The sequence below is a fragment of the Erythrolamprus reginae genome, chromosome 1 (genome assembly GCF_031021105.1).
Source record: "Erythrolamprus reginae isolate rEryReg1 chromosome 1, rEryReg1.hap1, whole genome shotgun sequence".
NCBI lineage: Eukaryota > Metazoa > Chordata > Lepidosauria > Squamata > Dipsadidae > Erythrolamprus > Erythrolamprus reginae.
Genome location: NC_091950.1, coordinates 403,487,512 through 403,512,460, shown reverse-complemented (window position 1 = coordinate 403,512,460; position 24,949 = coordinate 403,487,512). Strand labels below are relative to the sequence as shown.

Below are 24,949 nucleotides of genomic sequence, written 5' to 3'. Positions count from 1 at the left end.
CGAAACATTTAAATATGTTAAAGGGTTAAATAGGGTTCAGGAGGGAAGTGTTTTTAACAGGAAAGTGAACACAAGAACAAGGGGACACAATCTGAAGTTAGTTGGGGGAAAGATCAAAGACAACATGAGAAAGTATTATTTTACTGAAAGAGTAGTAGATCCTTGGAACAAACTTCCAGCAGACGTGGTTGGTAAATCCACAGTAACCGAATTTAAACATGCCTGGGATAAACATATATCCATTGTAAGATAAAATACAGGAAATAGTAAAAGGGCAGACTAGATGGACCATGGGGTCTTTTTCTGCCGTCAGTCTTCTATGTTTCTATGTTTCTATGTAATAGGAATCCACCCCTGGATTATGGGGTGCTTCCAAGGGCTTATCCTCAGGCCTCACTAACCATGGAACAAAGATGCTTTGCTGAAGGATGTATCTTTACATCTTGGTTTCATCCCCAGCAGATTAAATTCATCTTTAACTGTTCCAGTCCTAAATACTGTAATTCTTCTGCCAGGGGTGGGCTGCTGGGGGTTCGCAGGGGTTCAGGAGAACCTCCAGCTAAGATTCTATGCAGTTCAGAGAACCCCCAAATCCCACTCTCGGGTGTCCTCGCCCACCCTACCTATGCACAGCCCATTTTGAATGCAGGGTGGCGCACGGAGGCTTGGGGAGGGTGAAAAATGGGCCTGGTGGATGTTCCAGAGCCTGGAGGTGGCATTTGTGCCCTCCCAGAGGATCAAGGGAAGCCTCTGGAGACCAAGGAGAGCAAAAACGCATGGTCCAGGAGGCCACCATTGTTTATAGTTTGTGTTGGAAGGGACCCTGTGGGTCTTCTAGTCCAACATCCTGCTGGTGCAGGAGACCCTATACCAAGCAAAGTTGGCTCTTCTATGATATGTGGACTCCCAGAATTCTTGAGCTAGCATGATTGGCTCAGGAATTCTGGGAATTGAAGTCCAGAAGTCATAGAAAAGCCAACTTTGCCCACCACTGCCCTATACCATCACAGACATATGGCAGTCTAGTCTCTTCTTGAAGGTCTCCAGTGTTGGGGCGTTCACAACCTCCACAGGCAGGCCACTCCACCAGTTGATCGCTCTCACCATCAGAAAGTTCTTCCTTATTTCTAGGTTGAATCTGTCCTTGGTCAGCTTCCATCTGTTGCTCCTTGTCTGGCCCTCTGGTGCTTTGGAAACAGTGTGACCCTCTCCACATTGTGGCAGCCCCTCAAGTATTTGAAGACTGCTATCATGTCCCCCCTGGACCTTCTCTTCATTAGACTATCCATGCCGAGTTCCTTTGCTTGTATGTTTTGGTTTCCAGTCCTTTTATCATTCTGGTTGCTCTCTTCTGTACTTTTTCCAGCATTTCAATGCCTTGGTTGCTACGCCCACCCAGCACCCGGGCAGAGAACCCTTTACTAAATTTATTTATTTATTTAATTTATTTATTTATTGTTAGAGTTGGAAGGGACCATGCCTAAGCAGGAACCCTATAGCATCCCAGCCAAATGGCAGTCCAATTTCCTCTTTAAAATGTCCAGAGTATTGGAGTTCACAACGTCCGCTGGTAGGTTGTTCCACTGGTTGATTGTTCTGACCGTCAGGAAGTTCTTCCTTATTTCCAGGTTGAATCTCTCCTTGGTCAGCTTCCAGCCGTTGTTCCTCATCCGGCCCACCCATCTTCTTCTCCCAAAGCAAGCGTTGCCATGCAAAACAGCTTGCAATGCCTCCTTCACAGCATTGGGGATAGAAACATAGAAACATAGAAGACTGACGGCAGAAAAAGACCTCATGGTCCATCTAGTCTGCTCTTATACTATTTCATCTTACAATGGATATATGTTTATCCCAGGCATGTTTAAATTCAGTTACTGTGGATTTCCCAACCACGTCTGCTGGAAGTTTGTTCCAAGGATCTACTACTCTTTCAGTGAAATAATATTTTCTCACGTTGCTTTTGATCTTTCCCCCAACTAACTTCAGATTGTGTCCCCTTGTTCTTGTGTTCACTTTCCTATTAAAAACACTTCCCTCCTGTTGTGATTCAGCCTGAGGCTCCTCAGGGAACGGCTGGAACTCTGCCGGATCCATGCTCAGAGGGGGAGGACGATGAACAGGAGGGGGAGGACCAGGCAGAAGAGGAAGAGGAGGAGGGAGAGCAGCCTGAGACCCCCGGGGGGGGTCTCTCCCCAGCGAGTAGCCTGGATTCATTAGATGAAGACGCCCAGGCTATCATAGATATGAGGCAGAGACGGGCAGCCCAAAGAAGGGGCCAATTAGCAAGGTATTTCCATCCCTGAATTGGTAACAGCTGGGTTTGGCCCGCCCTTACTATATTGTGGAGAGTTATCAATTGGGAGTCCTGTGACCTTGCTTCGATTCTTGGCGTCTCTGATCCTGGCTTGTGGCTTCGAAGGCTGAAGATTTGGGGGAGGCGTGGGTTTTATTACCTCCAGTGTTGTTTTTGCCAGCAAGAATCCTGTTTTATTGCCTGGCCGTCGTGAAACCTCTAGGAAGCTTCATAACGTTCTTGTCTGTAAGAACAGTTTTTGTTACCTGTGTTTGCTTTCAAATATATAAACTGCCTTTGCTTTTTACCAGTGTGTCTGGATACTCTTTTTAGTTGGTGTTGGCGTCTGGGGGGGACCCAGACAGAACACCTCCTGGACTTTATTTAACCCTTTAACATATTTAAATGTTTCGATCATGTCCCCCCTTTTCCTTCTGTCCTCCAGACTATACAGATTGCGTTCATTAAGTCTTTCCTGATACGTTTTATGCTTAAGACCTAGATAAAAGGATAAAAGGAAATAATCCTGAATAAGATTTACGTACTTGGCTTCCGTCTGCCATGTTTCTGCAAATTACCCCTAGCCATTATCATTCAGGAACTTGCAATATGTAGCTTTTAGGTATCCATAATCTCATTTTGCAATCAAAAAGCAACAAAATGGTACAGTTGAGCAATGTAGATCCTATCAAAATGATTTCATTTTGTAACATACAAGAAGACCGCTGATTATCAGAAACTATAGATGTACAAATTGTACATGATCTGTAATCAAATTATAAAACCTAAATCATTTCTAGCTGTTTAGCCTCTTTTGGTTTACAGCTAAATAACAGAGGAATAAATGATTCATTAGACGCCTTCACATTATGTTTTCCTAACCTTCGAGATCAGGGCCCTTGTGAGAAAGTGAAAGAAATGTAATTTTAATAGCTTTCAAATATTAAATAAGATTCAGTAAAGAGACCATAGAGACAGTACCTTGAAACAGCCTTCAGCTACATTTATAAAGATTATTTTCTTTCTCACTTTCCATGACAATGTACCTTAAACAAAGTAGCATTTAAAAGAAGATCAAGTATGCTTTAATTTTCATCCTTGTTAATTAAAAGAGGCCCTTCTAATGCTCTAAGACAAACTTATAACAAGTTGTAGGTTAATAAACACATTTTAAAAATCTAATAAGCTGCACTGGGTTATGTTGCAAGAATTTCAATTTCGGTAAATGAACTAAGGTACATCCTCTATACAGTTAGCAGACCATTTGTATGGCTGCAAGACTTTATGTGAATTCTACTTAAATTCTGGAAAGCCTAGTAGACAGAGAGGGGAAAAAATCAGCATATTTCAAATCTAGAAGGGTGGATATGATGTTAGTCTTTTGTAACAAACAAGCCAAAAATGTCTAGTAGCAAGTTTTCAAAAATCTATTATATAATCTTTTGTTCATCACAATCTGATCACATCTAATGAAGCAGACTGAGATATACAGAACCATATGTGATAATAAATTTATTAATATTTAAGATGCCATAAGACACTTCATTTTTTCCCCTTACATGCTAGGAATACCACACTACTCTTGTCTCTGCCATTGACATCTAAAATCAAATGGATGAGGCAATTCTCCACACTTTGCCTATGAAATTTCATTCCTTTAGGAGCATTATCAAAATATATATCAAAAACAGGTCCAAATGAACTTTAATAAAAAGTGAAATAAGGAAGGAATCTTTAAAAAAAACCATACAGGTAAGATATTAGCCACAGCAGAACCACAAATAGTAAACTCTTGCAAAAGGAGACCTTAATTTTGGATTATAACATCATAATTACTACTCAAAAATCTAGTTGGATATGGGGGAGAATTAAAGGAAAGTATGTATATTCCCTAGCGCTTGGCTCTGTGGCTATATGAGCTATATCCATATAATATTTGTGGCAACAGTATTTAAGGAGGTGGCATTCTTCTCAGTTGTTTGTTTGACTTCTCAACCTATAGCTCTCAGATTTTCTGGTGATCTCCAATCTACATGTTCACCAATTCTGTTTAGTTTCTCATGGTCAGTCAAGTTTGGCTAGGCACTACAAATCTAGATAACAGGAAGATTTATATAGAACGATGCTTTTTAGACTGAGCTCAACTGTGTAACTGAGGTTTCTTGAACGCTTGGTGGGAGTTCTACAATTAGATCGGGAACAGTCTTGAAGTGATCATGAACTACAATTGACTTCTATTAGTTCTCCCCCCCTCCCTTGCAATATGAACTTGGCTTGTTTTCTGCAGTCCGTTCATTCAAAGCAATGGCAGGGCCAATAAACACATTCCGCGCTCTTCATGGATCGGTTCTAGAATGTTATTCCCAGAATGTTCTAGATTGCAGTACTGGCTCCATGGCAGACAGGTTACAACAGCGATTGTTACAAACATCTCTACAAATGTTGGTGTCTATCCCATGAGACTTCTTGGGATTGGAAGTTTATGTAATCACCTGAGATGGGCCCCAAAACAAGAACAAAAATAGTATGTATGTAAAATGTGAAGAATATTTTTTAAAGAATCGTGGAAAGTTCAAGGAAGGGATTCCAGTTGGACATGGCTCCATCCTCCTGGCCTGCAGGACTTCCCAACAGGAGTAAACAGAGGGGTTTTTTTTTCAAGTCTTCGCTGTTGTACCTACCAATGAAAAGGGATGCATTAATATTTTCTGTTAACTTTGGGACTCCCGTTGTTACTGTCATAGGAGGAACCAATTCAATTTCATGTCTTTACTTTCCTGTCATGTAATATTTAATATTTTTAACTCTATTTAATTTTAACTTAATGTAAACCCACCCAAGCTTGACTTTTCCTCCATTAAATAGGCAATTTATCACACAGTTCTCGACTTACAAAAAGATCTACACCCCTGCCTTACAGATTTAAAACAAGCAAAAAACAAACCACTATGCAGAAATCTACCCCAAAGGGAATCCTGGAAAGGTTTGGATGATGAAAGGATTTCAATTAACAAATTATTGAATGGATGCCAGGTGGATTTTCTACTATAAGTAGATTCCCTGAGGCGCATGTGGTGCCAGCCTTGTCTCGTTGTCTCAGAAATTTTCCTTCATCAATACAGAGCAGAGGCATCTGCTGGCTATGGAAGTGTGTCAAAATCAGCAAGATGGCAGATGAAATATCACATTCTAAGCCACGCCCTTAAGGGTGGGCTTGAGTCATATTACGTCCACCATTTTGTTGTTTTCAAATCACTACTGAAAACAATGCTGCTATGCTATTAGTAATAGCAATAGTAATACAGTGATCCCTCGATTTTCGTGGCTTCAAACTTCGCGAAACGGCTATACCACGGTTTTTCAAAAAATATTAATTAAAAAATATTCCATGGTTTTTTTTCTATACCACGGTTTTTCCCACTCGATGACGTCATACGTCATCACCAAGAGTCACTTCTCTCTCTCTTTCTCTCTCTTTCCTGTCATTCTCTGCTTCAATCATTTTCTCATTTCTCTTTTTTTCTCCCCTTTTTTCTATCATTTCTCTCTCTCTCTCTACCTTCCACTCTCCCCCCTCTTGCTCTCTCTCTCTCCTTTCTATCTCTGTCTGTCTGTTGCTCTCTCTCTGTGAGAACGCCTGCCCCACCTCTCCTGCAGCCCCCTCGCCGACAGCTGGGACGAAAGTGCTCTCAGCTAAGGGACTGCAAGAGGGGCGAGGCAGGCATTCTGAAAGTGCTCAGAGCCGCGAGCGGCCGAATGAGGAAGATAAGAACCCATAGCCGCCAGTGCTTCTGCAGGAGGACCCGTGCCCCAAGAAAGCTGGTGAGAGGGGCGGAGCGGGCGGGGCGGGGGGGTAGCGTCGAGGGGGCCGGAGGTGCTGGGGGGGTGGGGGGGCGGCCGACATTCAAAACAATCTTTGCCGGTCTCCGCACTTTCGTCGCTCCCCGCCCCCAACTTCAAGCCCGGCTCCTTGCGCAGCCTTGGAAAAGGGTGCGCGGGGGGTAGTTTTTGGCTGTCCATAGCCAAAATGGCGTTTTTACTTCCGCATCTCTACTTTATGGAAATTCAACTTTCACAGGCAGTCTGGGAATGCAACCCCCATGAAAATCGAGGGATCACTGTAGTAATAGTATAATAGTAATATTATATAGTATACCAGTGATGGCGAACCTATGGCATGGGTGCCACAGGTGGCATGTGGAGCCATATCTACTGGCACACAAGCCATTGCCCTAGCTCAGCACCAACGTGCATGTCTGTGCCGGCCAGCTGATTTTTGGCTCATGCAGAGGCTCTGGGAGGGCGTTTTTGGCTTCCGGAGAGCCTCCGGGGTGATGGGGGAGGGCGTTTTTACCCTTCCCTGGCTCCAGGGAAGCCTTTGCAGCCTGGGGAGGGCAAAACATGAGCCTACTGGGCCCACCAGAAGTTGAGAAACGGGCTGTTTCCGGCCTCCAGAGGGCCTCGGGGGGGCAAGGGAAGCTGTTTTTGCCCTCCCCAGGTATTGAATTATGGGTGTGGGCACTCGATGGTGCGTGCCCATGCTTTTTTGGCACCCGAGGAAAAAAAGGTTCGCCATCACTGTACTATACTATTATAATAGTAATATTCCAGAATAAGTATAACAAAATGGCAGCTTTTGCACAGAAGATAGTTAAACGCTTCTGGATACTTCATAAGTTGTGGGTGCTCCATTACTGGATGTTTTTAAGAAGAAGTTCGCCAAGGATCTCCTGCTTGAGCAAGGAGTTGGATTAGATGACCTCCAAGGTCCCTTCCAACTCGGTTGTTCTCTTCTGTTTGGTTCTATTCCCCTCTATATTTACTCAGCTATTTGAGGTCTGCTGCATGATAGCATTTCCTAACCTGATGCATCCTAACTGGCTAGAATTACAATTGCAAACACCACAATTCTTATTTAAACATAGAAACATAGAAGACTGACGGCAGAAAAAGACCTCATGGTCCATCTAGTCTGCCCTTATACTATTTCCTGTATTTTTATCTTACGATGGATCTATGTTTATCCCAGGCATGTTTAAATTCAGTTACTGTGGATTTACCAGCCACGTCTGCTGGAAGTTTGTTCCAAGCATCTACTACACTTTCAGTCAAATAATATTTTCTCATGTTGCTTTAGGGAGCATACTGCGAGGTGCCAGGCTGCTTCTATGTGTGATGCACAAAAGAGGAAAAATGTCGCTTGTGGATCATTATTAATATTAAAAACTGAGGCACATTAATTCATGCTTGAATTACTTAGTTTTCCTTTTCCTTCTTATGTTTCTCTCCCCCCCCCCCCCCATTTTAAACATCAAATGCAAAAACGGCTTGGATTCAATTACTGTGTACGAGGCTCTGGAAATTTTCAAACTGAGGGGGTGAGCCATATATTATTTAGATATATAATAAATAAAAGTAGCACCTACTCGTGGAGTGTTAATCTACTTTAGACATTTAAACAAATTGGATTTCACAATCAAATCCACTTTTCCAGTGTAAGTATTTTTCTTGTGCTAACACCCAGAGTGAAAAATGGAAATGTAACACAAAAAAGCCACGTGATGGGGGGGGGGAAAAATCACAACTTCACAAAACCTCATGCCTTTTGATAAATTTTTTTGTCAGTTAAAGAAAACATCACCAAATTCCTTCTGATATTTTTTGCCACTGGAAAAGTGAGTGAGTTAGAACTTTCTCAAATTCCCAACAAATAATTACTCTTTTGGAAAACGCTGTTCACAGCCAAGGTGGTACACCAAAGCAATTACTGAGTGGGAAGACCAATAAAAGAGAGGATCTTCTGGTGACACTTCTGCACACATTTGCATTGCCTTGCATAACTGAAAGGGAGAGGAGCAGAGGTGGGTTTCAGCAGACTCTCACCAGTTCTCGAGAACTGGTAGCGAAAATTTTGAATAGTTCAGGAAACCTGTGAATACCACCTGTTGTGGTTAGCTCTGGCCCAGCTCCTGCCCCAAGGACTGTGGATGTGGGGGAGACATCCACATGCTGCAGGCCTGTTTTGCCCCTGGTGGAATCTGCTGATGAAGGCTCCTCTGACCAAGAAGACATGAGTGACAGGGAGGAGGAGAGTGTGGCAGACAGCTCAGAAGGAGATCAATTATCTCTCTCCTCCTTGGATTCAGAACAAGAGTTAATGATACAGCCACGCATGCGGAGAGCGATGCATAGGCAACAACGACTGAGAGATTATTATCAAAGAAAATGAGGCCACCTGTGGTTGGGTGGGGCTGTGGTAATTAGTGAGGTTGCTATAAATAGCAGCCTGTGTGTTTGGCCATTGTGGAGGATTATCTGATCGTTGTGTTTCGTGACTGCTTTACTGACTTTGACTTTTGTGTGCTGATTTTTCCCCGCTTTGGAACTAAACCAGAGCAAAGTGTGTTTCACTTTGTGAAAGAAGAAGGACTGTGAATTGCCTCACAGCTGCAAGCTAAGTATCACAGAACTGATAAGGGACTTGTACAAATTACCAGTTTGTTTGGAGACAAGTGCTCTTTGCTATACCAAAAGAGGGCTTGGTTTAAGTGAATTTTCATTATAAAGAACATTGTTTTGAATTTTCAAATGTGTGTGTGTCTGAAATTTGTACCTGTGAATTTTTGGGAGGAGTCTACCAGAGAGCCCGACAGAACAACCACCTCTGACTGGCCCTGCCCAGTAAAGGGCAGCCATTTTGGAATGCTCTGGTGGGGGGGTGCACATGCACACCCACCCTTCAGCTCCTGCGCATGCGCAGAGTTGTGGCCCGAAGTAGCCCCGGCCAGGAGCCACCAGCAGGAAGTAATCCTCCAGGCAAGAGAGCAGCTCGTCAAGCGCCGCACTCTCTGGACCCACCCAGCAGAGGGTGCTGTTGCTGCTGGCTGGGGTGGCGAGATTCGGCTGGTGCACATGCGCAGAATCCGAATCTCGCATGCATGACCAGCGGTGATGGAGCTGTGCACGCGGCTCCATTTCTGCCGATGGAAACCGTCTCCTGCCCACCCTTGGCCCTGCCCCATCTATTCTCTGCCTCCTGAGTCCCAGCAGATTAGGAAGAAATGGGGATTTTGCAGAATCCATCAGTCTCTGCATTTGTTCACATTGTCCTGCTTGCATCGGCTTCTATGGAAACAGTGGGAGGGGGGAGGAAACTGGATTTTTGGGGAGGGGAAAGATGTGTTGGAGGACCCTGCTGAGAAGTTTGAAAACTATTAGGGAGGAATAGTACCACCATCCTCTTCGCGGCTCAGCTATGCCTCAGGGACTTGTTTATTGCTGGCTCTAAGGTCAACGGCCATAGCATACCAGATGCATCATCCCAAATCCCTCCCAGTTGCCCCTCTGCGCCATCCACCCAATCCCTATGTCCTTAGGCACAGGGGGGCAACTGGGAGGGATTTGGGATCTTTGTATTATGCATTCTACGTGCCTTTTCCCCCAGACTTTACTTTGCTTTTGTTGCGTCCACTGCTTATCGAATAAAAGTGCTCTTTGAAGTTCAAATGGACTCTGAGTTTTACTTTCCTAGATCCTGAAAGGAAGCAGACCTGACAGTATCCTTTCCCTGTCACTCCCACCAAGACACCACCAAGCCACAGCCACCATAGAAACATAGAAGCCTGACCGCAGAAAAAGACCTCATGGTCCATCTAGTCTGCCCTTATACTATTTCTTGTATTTTATCTTAGGATGGATATATGTTTATCCCAGGCATTCAGTTATTCAGTTACTGTGGATTTACCAACCACGTCTGCTGGAAGTTAGTTCCAAGCATCTACTACTCTTTCAGTAAAATAACATTTTCTCACGTTGCTTCTGATCTTTCCCCCAACTAACCTCAGATTGGGCCCCCTTGTTCTCGTGTTCACTTTCCTATTAAAAACACTTCCCTCCTGGACCTTATTTAACCCTTTGACATATTTAAATGTTTCGACCATGTCCCCCCTTTCCCTTCTGTCCTCCAGACTATACAGATTGAGTTCATTAAGTCTTTCCTGATACGTTTTATGCTTAAGACTTTCCACCAAGCCATGCCATGCCCACAGAACCGGTAGTCAAAAATATTGAACCCCCACCACTGGAGAGCAGTATAGGGATCTTACTAAAGTTTTATTGCCTCCGGTCACTTTTCGCCCTGGGCCTGCTGTCATCCAGAAGTGAAGAAAGGATCTGGTTCGAATGGTGCCGCTTGTTTTTCGTGTTTGCTCGGAGCGGGGCGCCCAGGATCACATCTTGTCCTGAGCCTGGTTCAACGGAAGACAAAGAATCTGAAAACAAAGGAAACCGGGACGGGGGTGTTGTTTTAAAAAAAAAAACAGGGAGGGGAGAGTGGGAATTGCCCTGGCCACGGAGGACCCCCCTCATCTCCCTGGAAAGAGAGAAAGTCTGAAAGCCTTGGCCGCCGGAGAGGCAGACGGATCAATGGCAGTAAATTATAAATACTGTAATCAACTGCTGTCCAAATAATCAAGAACTGGTTTCGTACAGCAGTCAAAGCACTGCCCTAGAAACTGGGAGATAGTGAGTTCTATTCGGTGATTTTGGGGAAGACCTTCTCTCTCAAACCACTATCCCACTGTGGTATCTTTGTTGTGGGGAAAATAGGCAGAACAGAACCCTCAAAAAACCCATAAACCCGTGATGGTGAACCTTTTTTGGTTCACGTGCCAAAAGAGGTGTGTGGGGGTGTGCTAGCATGTGTGCATGAGTCCATACCCCTTCACTCCCCCATCACACATGCGCACACACTCGTGCTCTGCCCCACATACATGCGCACAGGCCTTTCTGAAGCCTGGTTGATGAAAAACATGCCCAAACGGGCAAACTGGAAGTTCGGGAAAATGTACTTCCGGTTTGCCCATTGTGTTGTTTTTTGTACTCTGGGGCTTCAGGAAGCTTCCCAGAACCCTCTGGAGTGCAAAAAACTGCACAACGGGCAAACTGGAAGTTGGGAAAACGTACTTCCGGTTTGCCCATTGTGTTCTTATTTCTCTCTGGGGCTTCAGAAAGCTTCCCAGAACCCTCTGGAATGCAAAAAACTGCACAACGGGCAAACTAGAAGTTGGGAAAACGTACTTCCGTTTTGCCCATTGTGTTGTTTCTGAACATTGTGGCATTTTCCGAACTTCCGGTTTGTGCATTGGGTGATTTTTTTTTGCCTCAAGGGCTTCAGGGCAGCTTCTAGATGGTGAAATGACCTTTCCCAAGGCCGAAAATCAGCTGGTGATCACGCGCATGCGCGCTGGAGCTGAAACAGGGCAAAGTCTCATGTGCCCTCTGATATGGCTTTGTGTACCCCGTGACACATGTGCCATAACTTCACCATCATGGCCATAAATGAATGTGGCTGCTCTTGCTGTATTGCCATACTTAGCCAAACTGTAAGGGGAGCAGTCCAAACATTCATTCATTCATTCATTCATTCATTCATTCATTCATTCATTCATTCATTCATTCATTAGATTTATAGGCTACCCTCCTCCTTGCAAACTCAGGGTGGCTTTGGCCCTTCCAAAAATGCCCTTTTAAGCCAAACCCATGTTGTGAGTGATGTCAAGTTGGCCACCTTTAAGTCATTCACATGACCTTTAAGCCACCCCCAGTAACATGATCGTCAAGCCACACCCACCTGGTCACATGGCCAGCAAGCCACACCTACCCAGTCATCAAACCACACCCACAAAATAAGCCATGCCCCCAGTGTGGTAGTAAAAATTTTTGTGGCCCTTCACTTCCTGGAATATATAATTAAATGTCCAGGGGTTGGCACCTCTGAATAGACAACAATAAAACTATCCCTTGTTTTAAGTCTTTAAACTGGACTTTTGGCAAACTACCTTTCACATTGCCCATCCAAGATAAGGCAAACAGTTCCCTTGAAGAAAAGCCAGATTTACCGGCACTCACCATGAATCCCTATCATATGTTCTAAAATTAGCACCCTCTCTGCTAAAATCTTCAAGGCCTCTCGCAACTGTTGGACCCCTTCACCCTACAGAGGAGAGAAAAGGTGAGGGAGAGAAAATAAATTTCTGCATTGTGTTAAACTCCTATTTCTTATTTTCCATTTTTAAAAAAGCAAATGAGAAGTATTTCAGTAATTTATTCAACCTCTTAAGGACTTGGCTGCAGGGATGGGCTCCTACGGGTATTGAATTTTTTTTTTTCTTTTATTCCCTTTTGAGCTCTGGGCATGTTTTTCCTATCGCAGTAAATGAGGTTGAATGTGTATAATTTTAGAAGAGCTGTGTGTGCGTGCGTGTGTACATACACATACAGTTTATATAGTAGATAATGTATATTTTTGTGTGCAGGTTGCTACTACCAGTTCGCCCGAACTGTTCTGAACTGGCTGAATACCACCTCTGCTCTACACCTTCCAAACTCCTGCAAATTTCCACTCTGTCTAACCAGTTTTTGAATCTCTACCTGAGTTACCATATAGAACAGGGGTGGGGAATTAATTTTGCCATGGGGCCACATGAGAAATTGGGATGGTTTTAGAGGGCCAGACTAACACTTCGTCAGGGAGGTGGTCCACGGTGTGTCTGCGCATAGGAGGCTTCGGAAGCCGGGTCTTCCTGGACCACGGCTACTGCTGCCCCCCCCCTCTGCTGCCGCTGCTGCTTCTCCTTCTTCCTCTCCTTCCTCCACCGCCGCCACTTCCTCCGCTCACCCGGACCCCAATCGCCGCCGCTCACTCAGCTCTACCAAAGCGTCTCTCTCGGGCTCATGATGTCATCCACAGTGACCTCATCGCCTAGCGCTCACCTTATTGTTAATGTCCTGAGCCTCCCTCGGGCAGAGGAGGTGCACAGCTGCCCCTGGACTGCAGTTTCCAGGCTCCCACCACAGCCCCAGGGAAGGAGAACTTTTTTAAAAAGTGGGACATTTTTCACAGATAGCCAGCAGGCCAGTCACAGACAGCGGACAGGCTGCCCCTTGCCTAGGTTTTTTATTATTATTATTTTATTTATTTATTTATTTATTTATTTATTTGTTTGTTTGTTTGTTTGTTTGTATGTCGCCCCTCTCCATAGACTCGGGGCAGCTCACAACAATAACAAAGACAATGTAAGAACAAATCTAATAGTTTGGTATAGAAGGTCAACTGAAGACTCAAAATGAATTTCAATTAATATTCAGGAAGCCATTCACTTTGCCCCGCCAAATTCAGTTATTTCTTCCACAGGGACAGGAACTTAGGAATTAGTGTCTGTAGGAGAGGTGGGTTCCTGCTGGTTCAGACCGGTTCCATAGAACCGGTAGTGGGAATTGCTCCTCGCTTGCTGCTGCATGGACGGTCCAGTGCGCAGTCCCGGTTTGGAAAATGGAGATGCACATGCATCTTTGCATCCCCGACATGTGAACGTGTATGCTCGTGTGAGATTCAGCTTCTGCACATGGTCACGAAGTGAAATCTCATGTGAGGACGCTCTCACGTGGGAACTTTTACTGATTTTTGGCAATTTTTTTTGCTTCCACGCATACGCAGAACGAAAGAAATAGCCAAAAATCGGCAAAATCTTGCAGGTGTGAGCATCCTTGTGCAAGGTTTTGCTTCCTGCACAAGCACAGAAGTGCAATCTCATGATGACCTTCGCACTGCACCAGTTGCCAGGAGTGCGCCGGTAGTGCCACCCATGGCCAGCCCTTCACTGCCCTTCCCCGAGCGGCCAACTCCACAATCAGGGAATTTATTGTACATGAATTAACTGGTATGTCTGAGTTTTCAATAATTGTGAAGAAGAGTTTTTAGGAAGTGAACTTGGTGCATCAAATGCCATCAAGTCTTAGGTGGCTTGTCACCTCGTTTACCACCAGCGGTGTCAGATTTAATTTCTTACAAAGAAGCACGCACTGCTTTGCCACTTTGTCAAGGAAAACCCTCCAGGATGTGCAATATTAAAGAATCTCTCCTGCTTTCTTTGGCTTAAAATGCTGGCCTTTTTATGAACTTCAAGAATGGGCTTCTGAGCCCGAGATGGCCTTTTGAACTCAGGGCTAGATAAATGTTGCACAGCAGTGGGAGAGACTGTTGACACGATTCAGAAAAAGTTGATTGCATCCTTACATCAGCACCTCTGTCTCCTTCTTCACCTTTCTTACCAGGTTCACCCTAAAAAAAAAAAAGACAGAAATTGATATAATACTGATGTCTCCAGCCTCATGTATCCCAGTGACCAATCAGGTCCCACAGAGTCGGCCTTCTCCAGGTCCTAACAGCCAAGCAATGCCATCTGGGGGGGCCTAGGGGAAGGGCCTTCTCTGTGGCAGCTCTGACCCTCTGGAACCAACTCCCCCCGGAGATTCGCACAGCCCCCACTTTCCTGGCCTTCCGGAAGGCTTTAAAAACTCCCCTTTGCCAGCAGGCTTGGGGCCATTGAGCTGTAACATCCTACTCTAGCTGTCAGTTATGATTGTGATATGAATGAGTGGGGTTATATGATTTTATGACTTGGGTTTTTTTAAGATCAGTTTTATAATTGGGCTTTAGAATTGTTTTTGTATTGCTTTTATATGTTGTGAGTTGCCCTGAGTCTTTGGGGAAGAGTGGCATATAAGTCCAATCAATCAATTAATCAATCAATCAATCAAAAAACAAACAAGGAAACTGTCTTCCCAGAAATAAAGAGGGATGGTAACATGCTATGAGCTATGATTCAAGATCAAGCTATGAAACCAAGAGCAAATTACTCAAGACCCACCTATATCGCCAGGCATGGGGGAACTGAGACATCCTCCCCCAGGCTTTTATATTTTATGTTTGGTATGTATGTGTTGTATGGTTTTAATTGCTGGGGTTTTATATAGGTTTTATTTTTAATATTAGATTTGTTTCACTGTTATATTGTTTCTATTATTGTTGTGAGCTGCCCCGAGTCTTCGGAGAGGGGCGGCATACTAATCTAATTAATAATAATAATAATAATAATAATAATAATAATAATAATAATCTTAGCCTCCTTCCTCATCCCCCAATGTTGTCTCTTCCTGAAGTCCTTAGGCAAGAAAAACAAAATGCACAGGTATAGTTTTTGTGGTATATTGCTCAACAGTAGTAACAGGGAGAGGGATCTTGGAGTCCTAGTGGACATTTAAATATGAGCCAGCAGTGGGCAGCAGCTGCCAAAAAAGCCATCACAGTTCTAGGCTGCATTAACAGAGGGATAGAATCAAGATCACGTCAGGTGTTAGAACCACTTTATAAGGCCTTGGTAAGGCCACACTTGGAATACTGCATTCAGTTTCGGTCACCACAATGCAAAAAAGATGTTGAGACTCTAGAAAAAGTGCAGAGAAGAGCGACAAAGATGATTAGGGGACTGGAGGCTAAAACATATGAAGAACGGTTGCAGGAACTGGGCATGGCTAGTTTAATGAAAAGAAGGACCAGGGGAGACATGATAGCAGTGTTCCAATATCTCAGGGGTTGCCACAAAGAAGAAGGAGTCAACCTATTCTCCAAAACACCAGAGGGTAAAACATGAAGCAATGGGTACAAATGAAACAAGGAGAGAAACAACCTAGAGCTAAGGACAAATCTCCTGACAGTCAGAACAATTAATCAGTGGAACAGCTTGCCTCCAGAAGTTGTGATTGCCCCAACACTGGAAGTTTTTAAGCAGATGTTGGATAACCATTTGTCTGAAGTAGTGTAGGGTTTCCTGCCTAAGCAGGGGGTTGGACTAGAAGACCTCCAAGGTCCCTTCCAACTGTTATTATTGTTATTGTTATTGAAATGTTTTCATCAGCTGTTCCTCCAACATTGGCTGGAGAAAGCTATTCCATCTTCTTCAAGGAAATCCTTAAGTTGCTTAGTTAATACTATTGGTTGTTGAATAAGATAGGGGTTACAAAAGTAATGAAACCAAGCAAGCCATCATAGGGTTTGCCAATAACATCTAGGAGGCTCCCTCTAGAGCCAAGAGAGGTTGCGGTCAGCTGCTTCGGCACAGGTACACCTGGCTTATTGAAACACCACCCCAGGGAGAAGTGTGGGATCTGAAATCCATTAACAATATGCATCGGCTTTGATCTCTTCCTGAAATACGCTATCCATTAGTTGTGTGCTTTAAAATTATCTCCTGGCCCACCCAAGAAGCAAGCTCTCCACAAACAAAAGCATTGGATTAAAAACAGAGGGCTGGCTTGAGTAACAGGACGTTCCAGGAGAAACTTGGCTCCGTTGGCTGTCCTTGAAAAACTCCGAAGGACGGAAAGAGATTTTGCCAGTGACAAAAGAAAGAGGCAGAAAGTTAATATATGGGGAGACGCTATTTTTAAAAAAAGGGAGAATCTTTTTTCTTCTTGAAAACCAATCTACTTGGTTTCCCTCTGTTGTTCCTCTAATGCAGTATTTCCCAACCTTGGCAACTTGAAGATATCTAGACTTCAACTCCCAGAATTCCCCAGCCAGCAAATGCAGAGGAGCTGGACAAAAGAATAGGTTTGGCCAACTGAGCCCCCCCCCCGGAGGCCAAACACAACCCTAATGTGGCCCTCAATGAAATTGAGTTTGATACCCCTTCTATAGAGGGTGCTGGCCTGCTTCTGATCTTGTGCAGTGGGACAAATGAGGAATCCTGTTTATTTATTTATTATTTATTTATTTATTTTGTCCAATACACAATGAGAGTTTATGTGTATATGAAGGGATTGGATACTGTAGCCTAGAAGATAATTCTCTGCCTTACAAGGTAAAGGTTGCAGGTTCAAGTCCCAATGGGTATGACTAGCTGATGAGGCCAAAATAAGGCCAAAATAGATCTATCCTAGTCTCCCTTAATTTTCAAATTCAGCAAAAAAACATGTGACATATATATATATGTATATACACATAGTAAAATACATGATGAAGGTTATAGAGGAGATACTCATAGTAAAATATATCTATGAAAGAATAGAAAAGAAGATATAGTAATAGAACATATCAATGAAAGAACAGAAGAAGAGATATAGGAATAGAAGAAAGGTATAGGAGATATAGGAGAGCAATAGGACAGGGGACGGAAGGCACTCTAGTGCACTTGTACTCCCCCCTTACTGACCTCTTAGGAATCTGGATAGGTCAACCGTAGATAATCTAAGGGTAAAGTGTTGGGGGTTTGGGGATGACACTATGGAATCCGGTAATGAGTTCCACGCTTCGACAACTCGGTTACTGAAGTCGTATTTTTTACAGTCAAGTTTGAAGCGGTTAATATTACGTTTAAATCTGTTTTGTACTCTTGTGTTGTTGTGGTTGAAGCTTGTTGTATGGTCCAGTCCCTATTTGATCCCCTGCATCTTATTGCAGGGGTCTTCAACCTTGGCGAATTTAAGGTTTGCAGACTTCAACTCTCAGAGTTCCTCAGCCTGCATTTTGGGATCTGAAATCCACAAAACTTAAAGTTGCCACATTTGGAGACCCCTGGCTTGTTGAACGGTTGGTTATGGTCTAGTCTCAGCTGGGGGATGCTGTAAAACCCCAACCTTTATGCTTTGGGTGAAATTAAGCCGAAAACATACATGGACACACATAAATAAATCACTTACAGGAAAACCCTTAATGCCTCTTTCTCCAGTCTGCCCCGCTGGCCCCTGTCAGAAGTAAAATCGATTAATGGGAAAGTCCAGCTGCTAGGTGAGCTAAAGTAATTTGTTTCTTTGTTTGTTTACGTGAGAAGGGGATAGATCAGAGAAGGGATGGATGAGCATCAGGATGTAGAATCGAAAGTCTTTCGAACAACACTCAATGAAACTGATTAAATGTAGTGTTTTGAGACGAGATAACTTTTAGAAAAAGAAATAACTAAGATTTTGGAAACAAATTTCGTGATCATGTTGCTTTATTTGCATTATTGTTCTTCTTCTGTTTTTTTTTAATTGTGGTTTACCATACCCCGGGGCAGTTTTCAATAAAAACTTCAAATGGTGAGTAAAAATCCTACATTTACAAGTGAGCATTAAAATCCAACGAAAATTAAAACTCTGCTCAAAACATGCGCTTATAAGGCTTTTTAAAATGCCAGCAAATTGATTTCAAGATCTGAAGAGGAAATGCAGTTCAGACATTAAGGGAACTATAAAGACGGCTAAATTCCTGGTGATCCTTGGGGAAATTGTTACAGGTTTTTTATTAGTTTTTTATCACAGCGCTTTAACATTTTTTATTTTAGATAAAATTCAAGATGGCAAATAAAATTTTCCTGCCTTCTATTTTCCCCATAACAACACTGTGAGGTGAATTGGGCTGCGCAGAGGGTAAAAGAACCCAAATTGTGGCATTCAGGCGGTGGGCGGAGCCTCGCACTCGTTTCGTGACTGGCTCTCAGGCGACCCAATGGCACAAGCGAACCGGGAGCATTTCCCCCTTGGCCGAGAAAGAGTGACTGGCCCAAAATCACCCAGCTGGCTTTCATGCCTAAGGGAGAATTTATTTATTTTATTTTTTATTGGTTTGTTTTGTCAAGTACTTATTGGTGGTATACAAAGATATACAGTGGTACCTCTACCTAAGAACGCCTCTACTTACGAACTTTTCTAGATAAGAACTGGATGTTCAAGATTTTTTTGCCTCTTCTCAAGAACCATTTTCCACTTACAAACCCAAGCCTCCGAAACTGTAACTGGAAAAGGCAGGGAGAAGCCTCTGTGGGGCCTCTCTAGGAATCTCCTGGGAGGAAACAGGGCTGGAAAAGGCAGGGAGAAGCCTCTGTGGGGCCTCTCTAGGAATCTCCTGGGAGGAAACAGGGCCGGAAAAGGCAGGGAGAAGCCTCTGTGGGGCCTCTCTAGGAATCTCCTGGGAGGAAACAGGGCCGGAAAAGGTGAGGAGAAGCCTCCATGGGGCCTCTCTAGGAATCTTCTGGGAGGAAACAGGGATGGAAAAGATGGGGAGAAGTCTCCTTGGGGCCTCTCTAGGAATCTCCTGGGAGGAAACAGGGATGGAAAAGGCAGGGAGAAGCATCTGTGGGGCCTCTCTAGGAATCTCCTGGGAGGAAACAGGGCCTCCACCATCCTTGTGGTTTCCTCAATCACACGTATTATTTGCTTTTACATTGATTCCTATGGGAAAAATTGCTTTTTCTTACAAGCTTTTCTACTTAAGAACCTGGTCACGGAACGAATTAAGTTCGTAAGTAGAGGCACCACTATAATAATATTTATATACATGACGCTAGTAAAAGAGAAACATTAGGACAGTAGGCACGCTGGTGCACTTATTCCCGCCCCTTACTGACCTCTTAGGAATCGGGAGAGGTCAACGGTGGATAGTGTAAGCAGGGTAAAGTTTTGGGGGTTAGGTGATGATACTACAGAGTCTGGTAGTGAGTTCCATGCATCAGCTACTCGGTGAGTAAAGCCGTATTTCCTGCAGTCGAGTTTGGAGTGGTTTACTTTAAGTTTGTATCTGTTGTGTGCTCACGTGTTGCTGTGGTTGAAGCTGAAGTAGTCGTTGACAGGAAAGAATTAGAACTCATGGTCTCCTGGTTTCCAAATCAGCACTCTAACCACTAAAATTGGTGTAGTAGTTGGGCCTTGGACCAAACATACATTGATTTTAATATACATTGGATTTTGTTCTGAAATGGCATTGGCTGTTTTTTCGCATTGGCTGTTTTTCCACATTGACTAATGGAAGAACAATCGACTAAACAATGTCATCTGGCGGGCCCCAGGGGAAGAGACTTCTCTGTGGCGGCCCCGGCCCTCTGGAATCAACTCCCCCCAGAGAACAGAACTGCCCCCACCCTCCTTGCCTTTCGTAAGCTATTGAAAACTTTTTAAAAGTTTTAACATTTATCTGGGGCTACCTTCGAAGAGTGTTCGGAAACTTCAGATCGTGCACAATGCAGCAGCGAGAGCTATCGTGGGACTTCCAAGATCTGCCCATGTCTCATCAACACTCCGCAGCCTGCACCGGCTGCCAATTAGTTTCCAGTCACAATTCAAAGTGTTGGTAATAACCTATAAAGCCCTACATGGCATCAGACCAGAATACCTTCAGAACCGTCTTCTGCCGCACGAATCCCAGCGACCGATAAGGTCCCACATAGTTGGCCTTCTCCAGGTCCCATCGACTAAACAATGTCGTCTGGCGGGCCCCAGGGGAAGAGCCTTCTCTGTGGTGGCCCCAGCCCTCTGGAATCAACTCCCCCCAGAGATCAGAACTGCCCCCACCCTCCTTGCCTTTTGTAAGCTATTGAAGACTCGTCAGGCATGGGGAAATTAAAATACCCCTGGGCTTATATTGTTTATGTATGGTATGATTGTGTTGCATGGTTTTAATAATGGGTTTTTAGATGTCTTTTAATATATTGGATTTGTCACATTGTTGTTTTTGTTGTGAGCCGCTCTGAGTCTCTGGAGAGGGACGGCATACAAATCTAATAAATAAATAATAATAATAACAGAATTTCTTCAGTTTGGAATCTTCTTTGGAGCATCCCCCGATTGTTAAACAAATTTTGTTAAATTTCCTTGCACAAGAGCTTATGAAAGTTCTGAAGTTAATGCCTTTTTGGGTCATCGGCAGAGATCTATCGAACTGAAGAGCAGAACAGTGAAGGAGAAAGAGAGAATAGTTTAAAGGCTCATCTATTTGGAGAACAGCTTTTTTCCACATGAATTTGCCTGAAGCGCCATTTTTCATCTCAGGCCCATCTTCTGATATCAATAATTATTTCAGATATATACCAAACTGTTGTGGTTAGCTCTGGCCCAGCTCCTTCCCCAAGGACTGTGGATGTGGGGGAGACATCCACATGCCACAGGCCTGTTTTGCTCCCGGTGGAATGTGCTGATGAAGGCTCCTCTGACCAAGAAGACATGAGTGACAGGGAGGAGGGGAGTGTGGCAGACAGCTCAGAAGGAGATCAATTATCTAGCTCCTCCTTGGATTCAGAACAAGAGTTAATGATACAGCCATGCATGAGGAGAGCGATGCATAGGCAGCAACAACTGAGAGATTATTATCAAAGAAAATGAGGCCATCTGTGGTTGGGTGGGGCTGTGGTGATTAGTGAGGCTGCTATAAATAGCAGCCTGTGGGTTTGGCCATTGTGGAGGATTATCTGATCGTTGTGTTTCGTGACTGCTTTACTGACTTTGACCTTTTGTGTGCTGATTTTTCCCCGCTTTGAAACTAAACCAGAGCAAAGTGTTTTTCACTTTGTGAAAGAAGAAGGACTGTGAATTGCCTCACAGCTGGAAGCTAAGTATCACAGAACTGATAAGGGACTTGTACAAATTACCAGTTTGTTTGGAGACGAGTGCTCTTTGCCATACAAAAAGAGTGCTTAGTGTATTTGAATTTTCGGTATAAAGAACATTGTTTTGAATTTTCAAACGTGTGTGTGTCTGAAATTTGTATCTGTGAATTTTCGGGAGGATTCTTCCAGAGAGCCCGACAGAACACCAAACTATGTCATTAAGCGTATTATAGGACCAAATTATATTTGACAGTAAATATACCACCTTGAGTTTCTTAGACTGTGCTATAATCCAGATTCAAAGAGCAAATGGGTGATTTGGTAGGCATGGAAGTATTTGCCTCATACCAGTTGATACGTCCTTACAGAAGTGCACTTTTTCCTGGCTTTTGCTGCCTCAGTGAAGATGCATTTGATTAAATGTGGTGCCAATAGGTACAGTGTACACTTCAGCATATGGGTGGACAGTTTATGCCTGACCGCCTCTTCCCCTCTGAATCTGGATTGATGCTTTGCCTCGGTTTTTAATACTCTTTTAAAAATTTCATTTTAGCTGTTGAATACAGATTGTCCTTGACTTTTGATCGGTTGCTTAGCAACCACTCAAAGTTCTGACATGGGGTATTTACACCCGGTTTCAAAGTTCCAACGTTCAACCCCCTCAAGCAGTCACATGACCGTAATTTGGGAGTTTGGCAACTGGGTTACATTTACTGCATCCTATGTTCACGTGACTACATTGTATGATGGCTTGACCAAAAACCAGTATTTGCTTTCAGCAAAACCAGGTCATAGAAAAACATGAGTTTGCCCTGGTGGTATAGTAGTTAAGTATACTGCTCAAAAAACCACTTAAACAACAGAATATAACTCCAAGTAAATCAAACTTCTGTGAAATCAAATTGTCCACTTAGGAAGCAACACATCAATTTCATTTTGTTGTCAGAGCATTCAGCTTCGTACTGGGACTTCAACTCCCAGAATTCCCCAGCCAGCGAATGCTGGCTGGGGAATTCTGGGAGTTGAAGTCCAGATAACTTCAAGTTGCCAAGGTTGGGAAACACTGCCCTATGCCCTCCGTCTGGTAAACACACAAGATTCATTTTTCTTGCTATTTATTTTTATTTATTTGTTTGTTTGTTTGTTTTGTCCAATACACAATAATCCACAATGATTATAGAGGATATAATCAGGTAGAATGTATTAAAGGGGGAATAGAGGAGAAAATAAAGGAGTGAAATATAACTATGAGAGAATAGCAGAAAAAGATATAGGTATAGAAGAGAAGATATATAAGATATAGGAGAGACAATAGGACCGGGGACGGTAGGCACACTGGTGCACTTATGTACGCCCCTTACTGACCTCTTAGGAACTTGGTGAGGTCAACCGTAGATAGTCTAAGGGTAAAGTGTTGGGGGTTGGGGGATGATACTACAGAGTCCAGTAATGAATATGTACAGGTATGCATCCAAAATAGATTTTGTTGTTTCTTTGTGTTATATGATTGTGAGTATATTTATTTAGTCATGTTTATGTAGTGCATATTGGAGGTGGAGACCCTTTGAGAACGGCACACAACAAAATTTCATTTTAATGTATGCCAATTAGTGTACATTCAAAATGACAATAAAGTTATTCTAAGTCTAAACTGCTCAGAGACTGCTGTAAAGAGCTATGGAGTGGATTATAAGCCTAAAATTATATTGCTATGAGTTCACTTATTTATTTATTTTATTGGATTTGTAACCCAGCTCTCTCCGAGGACTTAACAACCATTGCAAAAAAAAAAGCAGCTCATTAAATTCACTCAGTCAAATATTGATCCAATATATGTTTGTTGTGTCTTATGACACTGATGGGCAGGATCCATTATGGTTATAACTCAAGGACTACCTGCAGGCAGGGGAATTAAGAACCCCTGATGTCACAAGTGACAGTTTCCCTTGCACTACAGATAACAATAAGAATGAGTTGTTGAGATGCGAGTTGAGATGTTGACATTGTATAGTCATGTTTATGTTGAGATGTTGACATAGTTGAAATAGCAAGCAATATGCAAGCCAATGATGAATGCCAACATTGTGTGGAATTAGTCAGCCCGCTATCACAATTGCATGATGTAACCTAAAGGTTCCTACAGGAAACATCTTTGATGGCAGCAAGACTTCCTCCTCACTCTTTTAATTAAAAGATGGGAAGTTAGCTCTTTGCAAGATCAACAATCGCCTCCAATTTATTTATTTATTATTAGAGTTGCTTGGAAGGGACCTTGCAGGCCATCTAGTTCAACCCCCTGCTCAAACAGGAGACCCCACACCTCCCTTGAGAGATGGCAGTCCAATCTCTTTTTGAAAGTGTCGAGTGTGGGGCATTCACAACCACCACTGGCAAGCCATTCCACTAGTTGATCGCTCTCACCATCAGAAAGTTCTTTCAGAGGGTCGTTGGTTTATGGAATTCACTTCCAGAACAGGCTGTGACAGCTGTCAGCCTTGATAGCTTCAAGGCAGGAATAGACATTCATGGATGCCAAGTGTATTGGTGGTTATTGAAACGGATGTCCATGTGCTGCCTCTATGTTGGTTGAGGCAGGCAGGATTCCCTTGAGTACCATTTGTTGTAGGTCAGGAGAAAGGGAGGGTCTTGCCTTCTCTTTCTGCTCAAGATCCCTATGGACAATTGGTGGGCCACTGTGTGACACAGAATGCTGGACTCAATGGGCTTTGACCTGATTCAGCATGGCTCTTCTTATGTTCTTATGTTCTTTCTTATTTCCAGGTTGAATCTCTCCTTGGTCAGCTTCCATCTCTTGCTCCTAGTCTGGCCCTCTGGAGCCCTGGTAAATAGTGTGACCCCCTCCTCTCTGTGGCAGCCCCTCAAGTATTTGAACACTACTATCATGTCCACCCTGGACCTCCTCTTCGCTAGACTACCCATGCTCAGTTCCTGTAATCTTTCCTCATATGTCTTGGTTTCGAGCCCCTTTATCATTCTGGTTGCTCTTTTCTGTACTTTCATAAGAACATTAAGAAATTTCAAAAAAGTACTTTTCTGTAATTTCTTTCGTCAATATTCCTAGGCTTCCTGTAAGCCTCACCTGATTTTTTTAGGAAATGGAAACAAAGAAGAATTACAGCCTTGTGATTCATTCAGGGATAAATCCAGCTGCCCATATCTTTTTTTAACAGGTCAGTTGGGATAGAATTTTGAAGAGAAAAGGTAGAACAATGTTTCTCAACTTTAGTAACTTTCAGAGGTGTGGATTTCAACTCCCAGAATTCCTCAGCCAGCCCTGTCTTCTAGGGCAGTGTTTCCCAACCTTGGCAACTTGAAGATATCTGGACTTCAACTCCCAGAATTCCCCAGCCAGCAAATGCTGGCTGGGGAATTCTGGAAATTGAAGTCCAGATATCTTCAAGTTGCCAAGGTTGGGAAACACTGTTCTATGGAATCCTAG

At 43.5% G+C, this 24,949-nt stretch overlaps 1 protein-coding gene across 3 annotated transcripts in view; it reads right to left on the bottom strand.

The window, feature by feature from the left end:
- Positions 1-3,789: 3,789 nt before the first annotated feature.
- The window catches only part of COL26A1 (collagen type XXVI alpha 1 chain), a 236,724-nt gene continuing 215,564 nt past the window's right edge, over positions 3,790-24,949 (bottom strand). For 2 of the 3 annotated variants that reach the window (XM_070742438.1, XM_070742429.1), the window contains exons 11-14: positions 14,370-14,414; positions 12,203-12,287; positions 10,399-10,563; positions 3,981-4,970 (exon numbers count right to left, since the gene is read on the bottom strand). In XM_070742438.1, coding sequence (XP_070598539.1) covers positions 10,406-10,563; positions 12,203-12,287; positions 14,370-14,414 — 288 coding nt within the window. In that variant the 3' untranslated portion in view covers positions 3,981-4,970; positions 10,399-10,405. Of the gene's footprint in view, positions 4,971-10,398; positions 10,564-12,202; positions 12,288-14,369; positions 14,415-24,949 lie in introns of all 3 variants that reach the window. The other variant, XM_070742446.1, reaches the window with a different exon arrangement.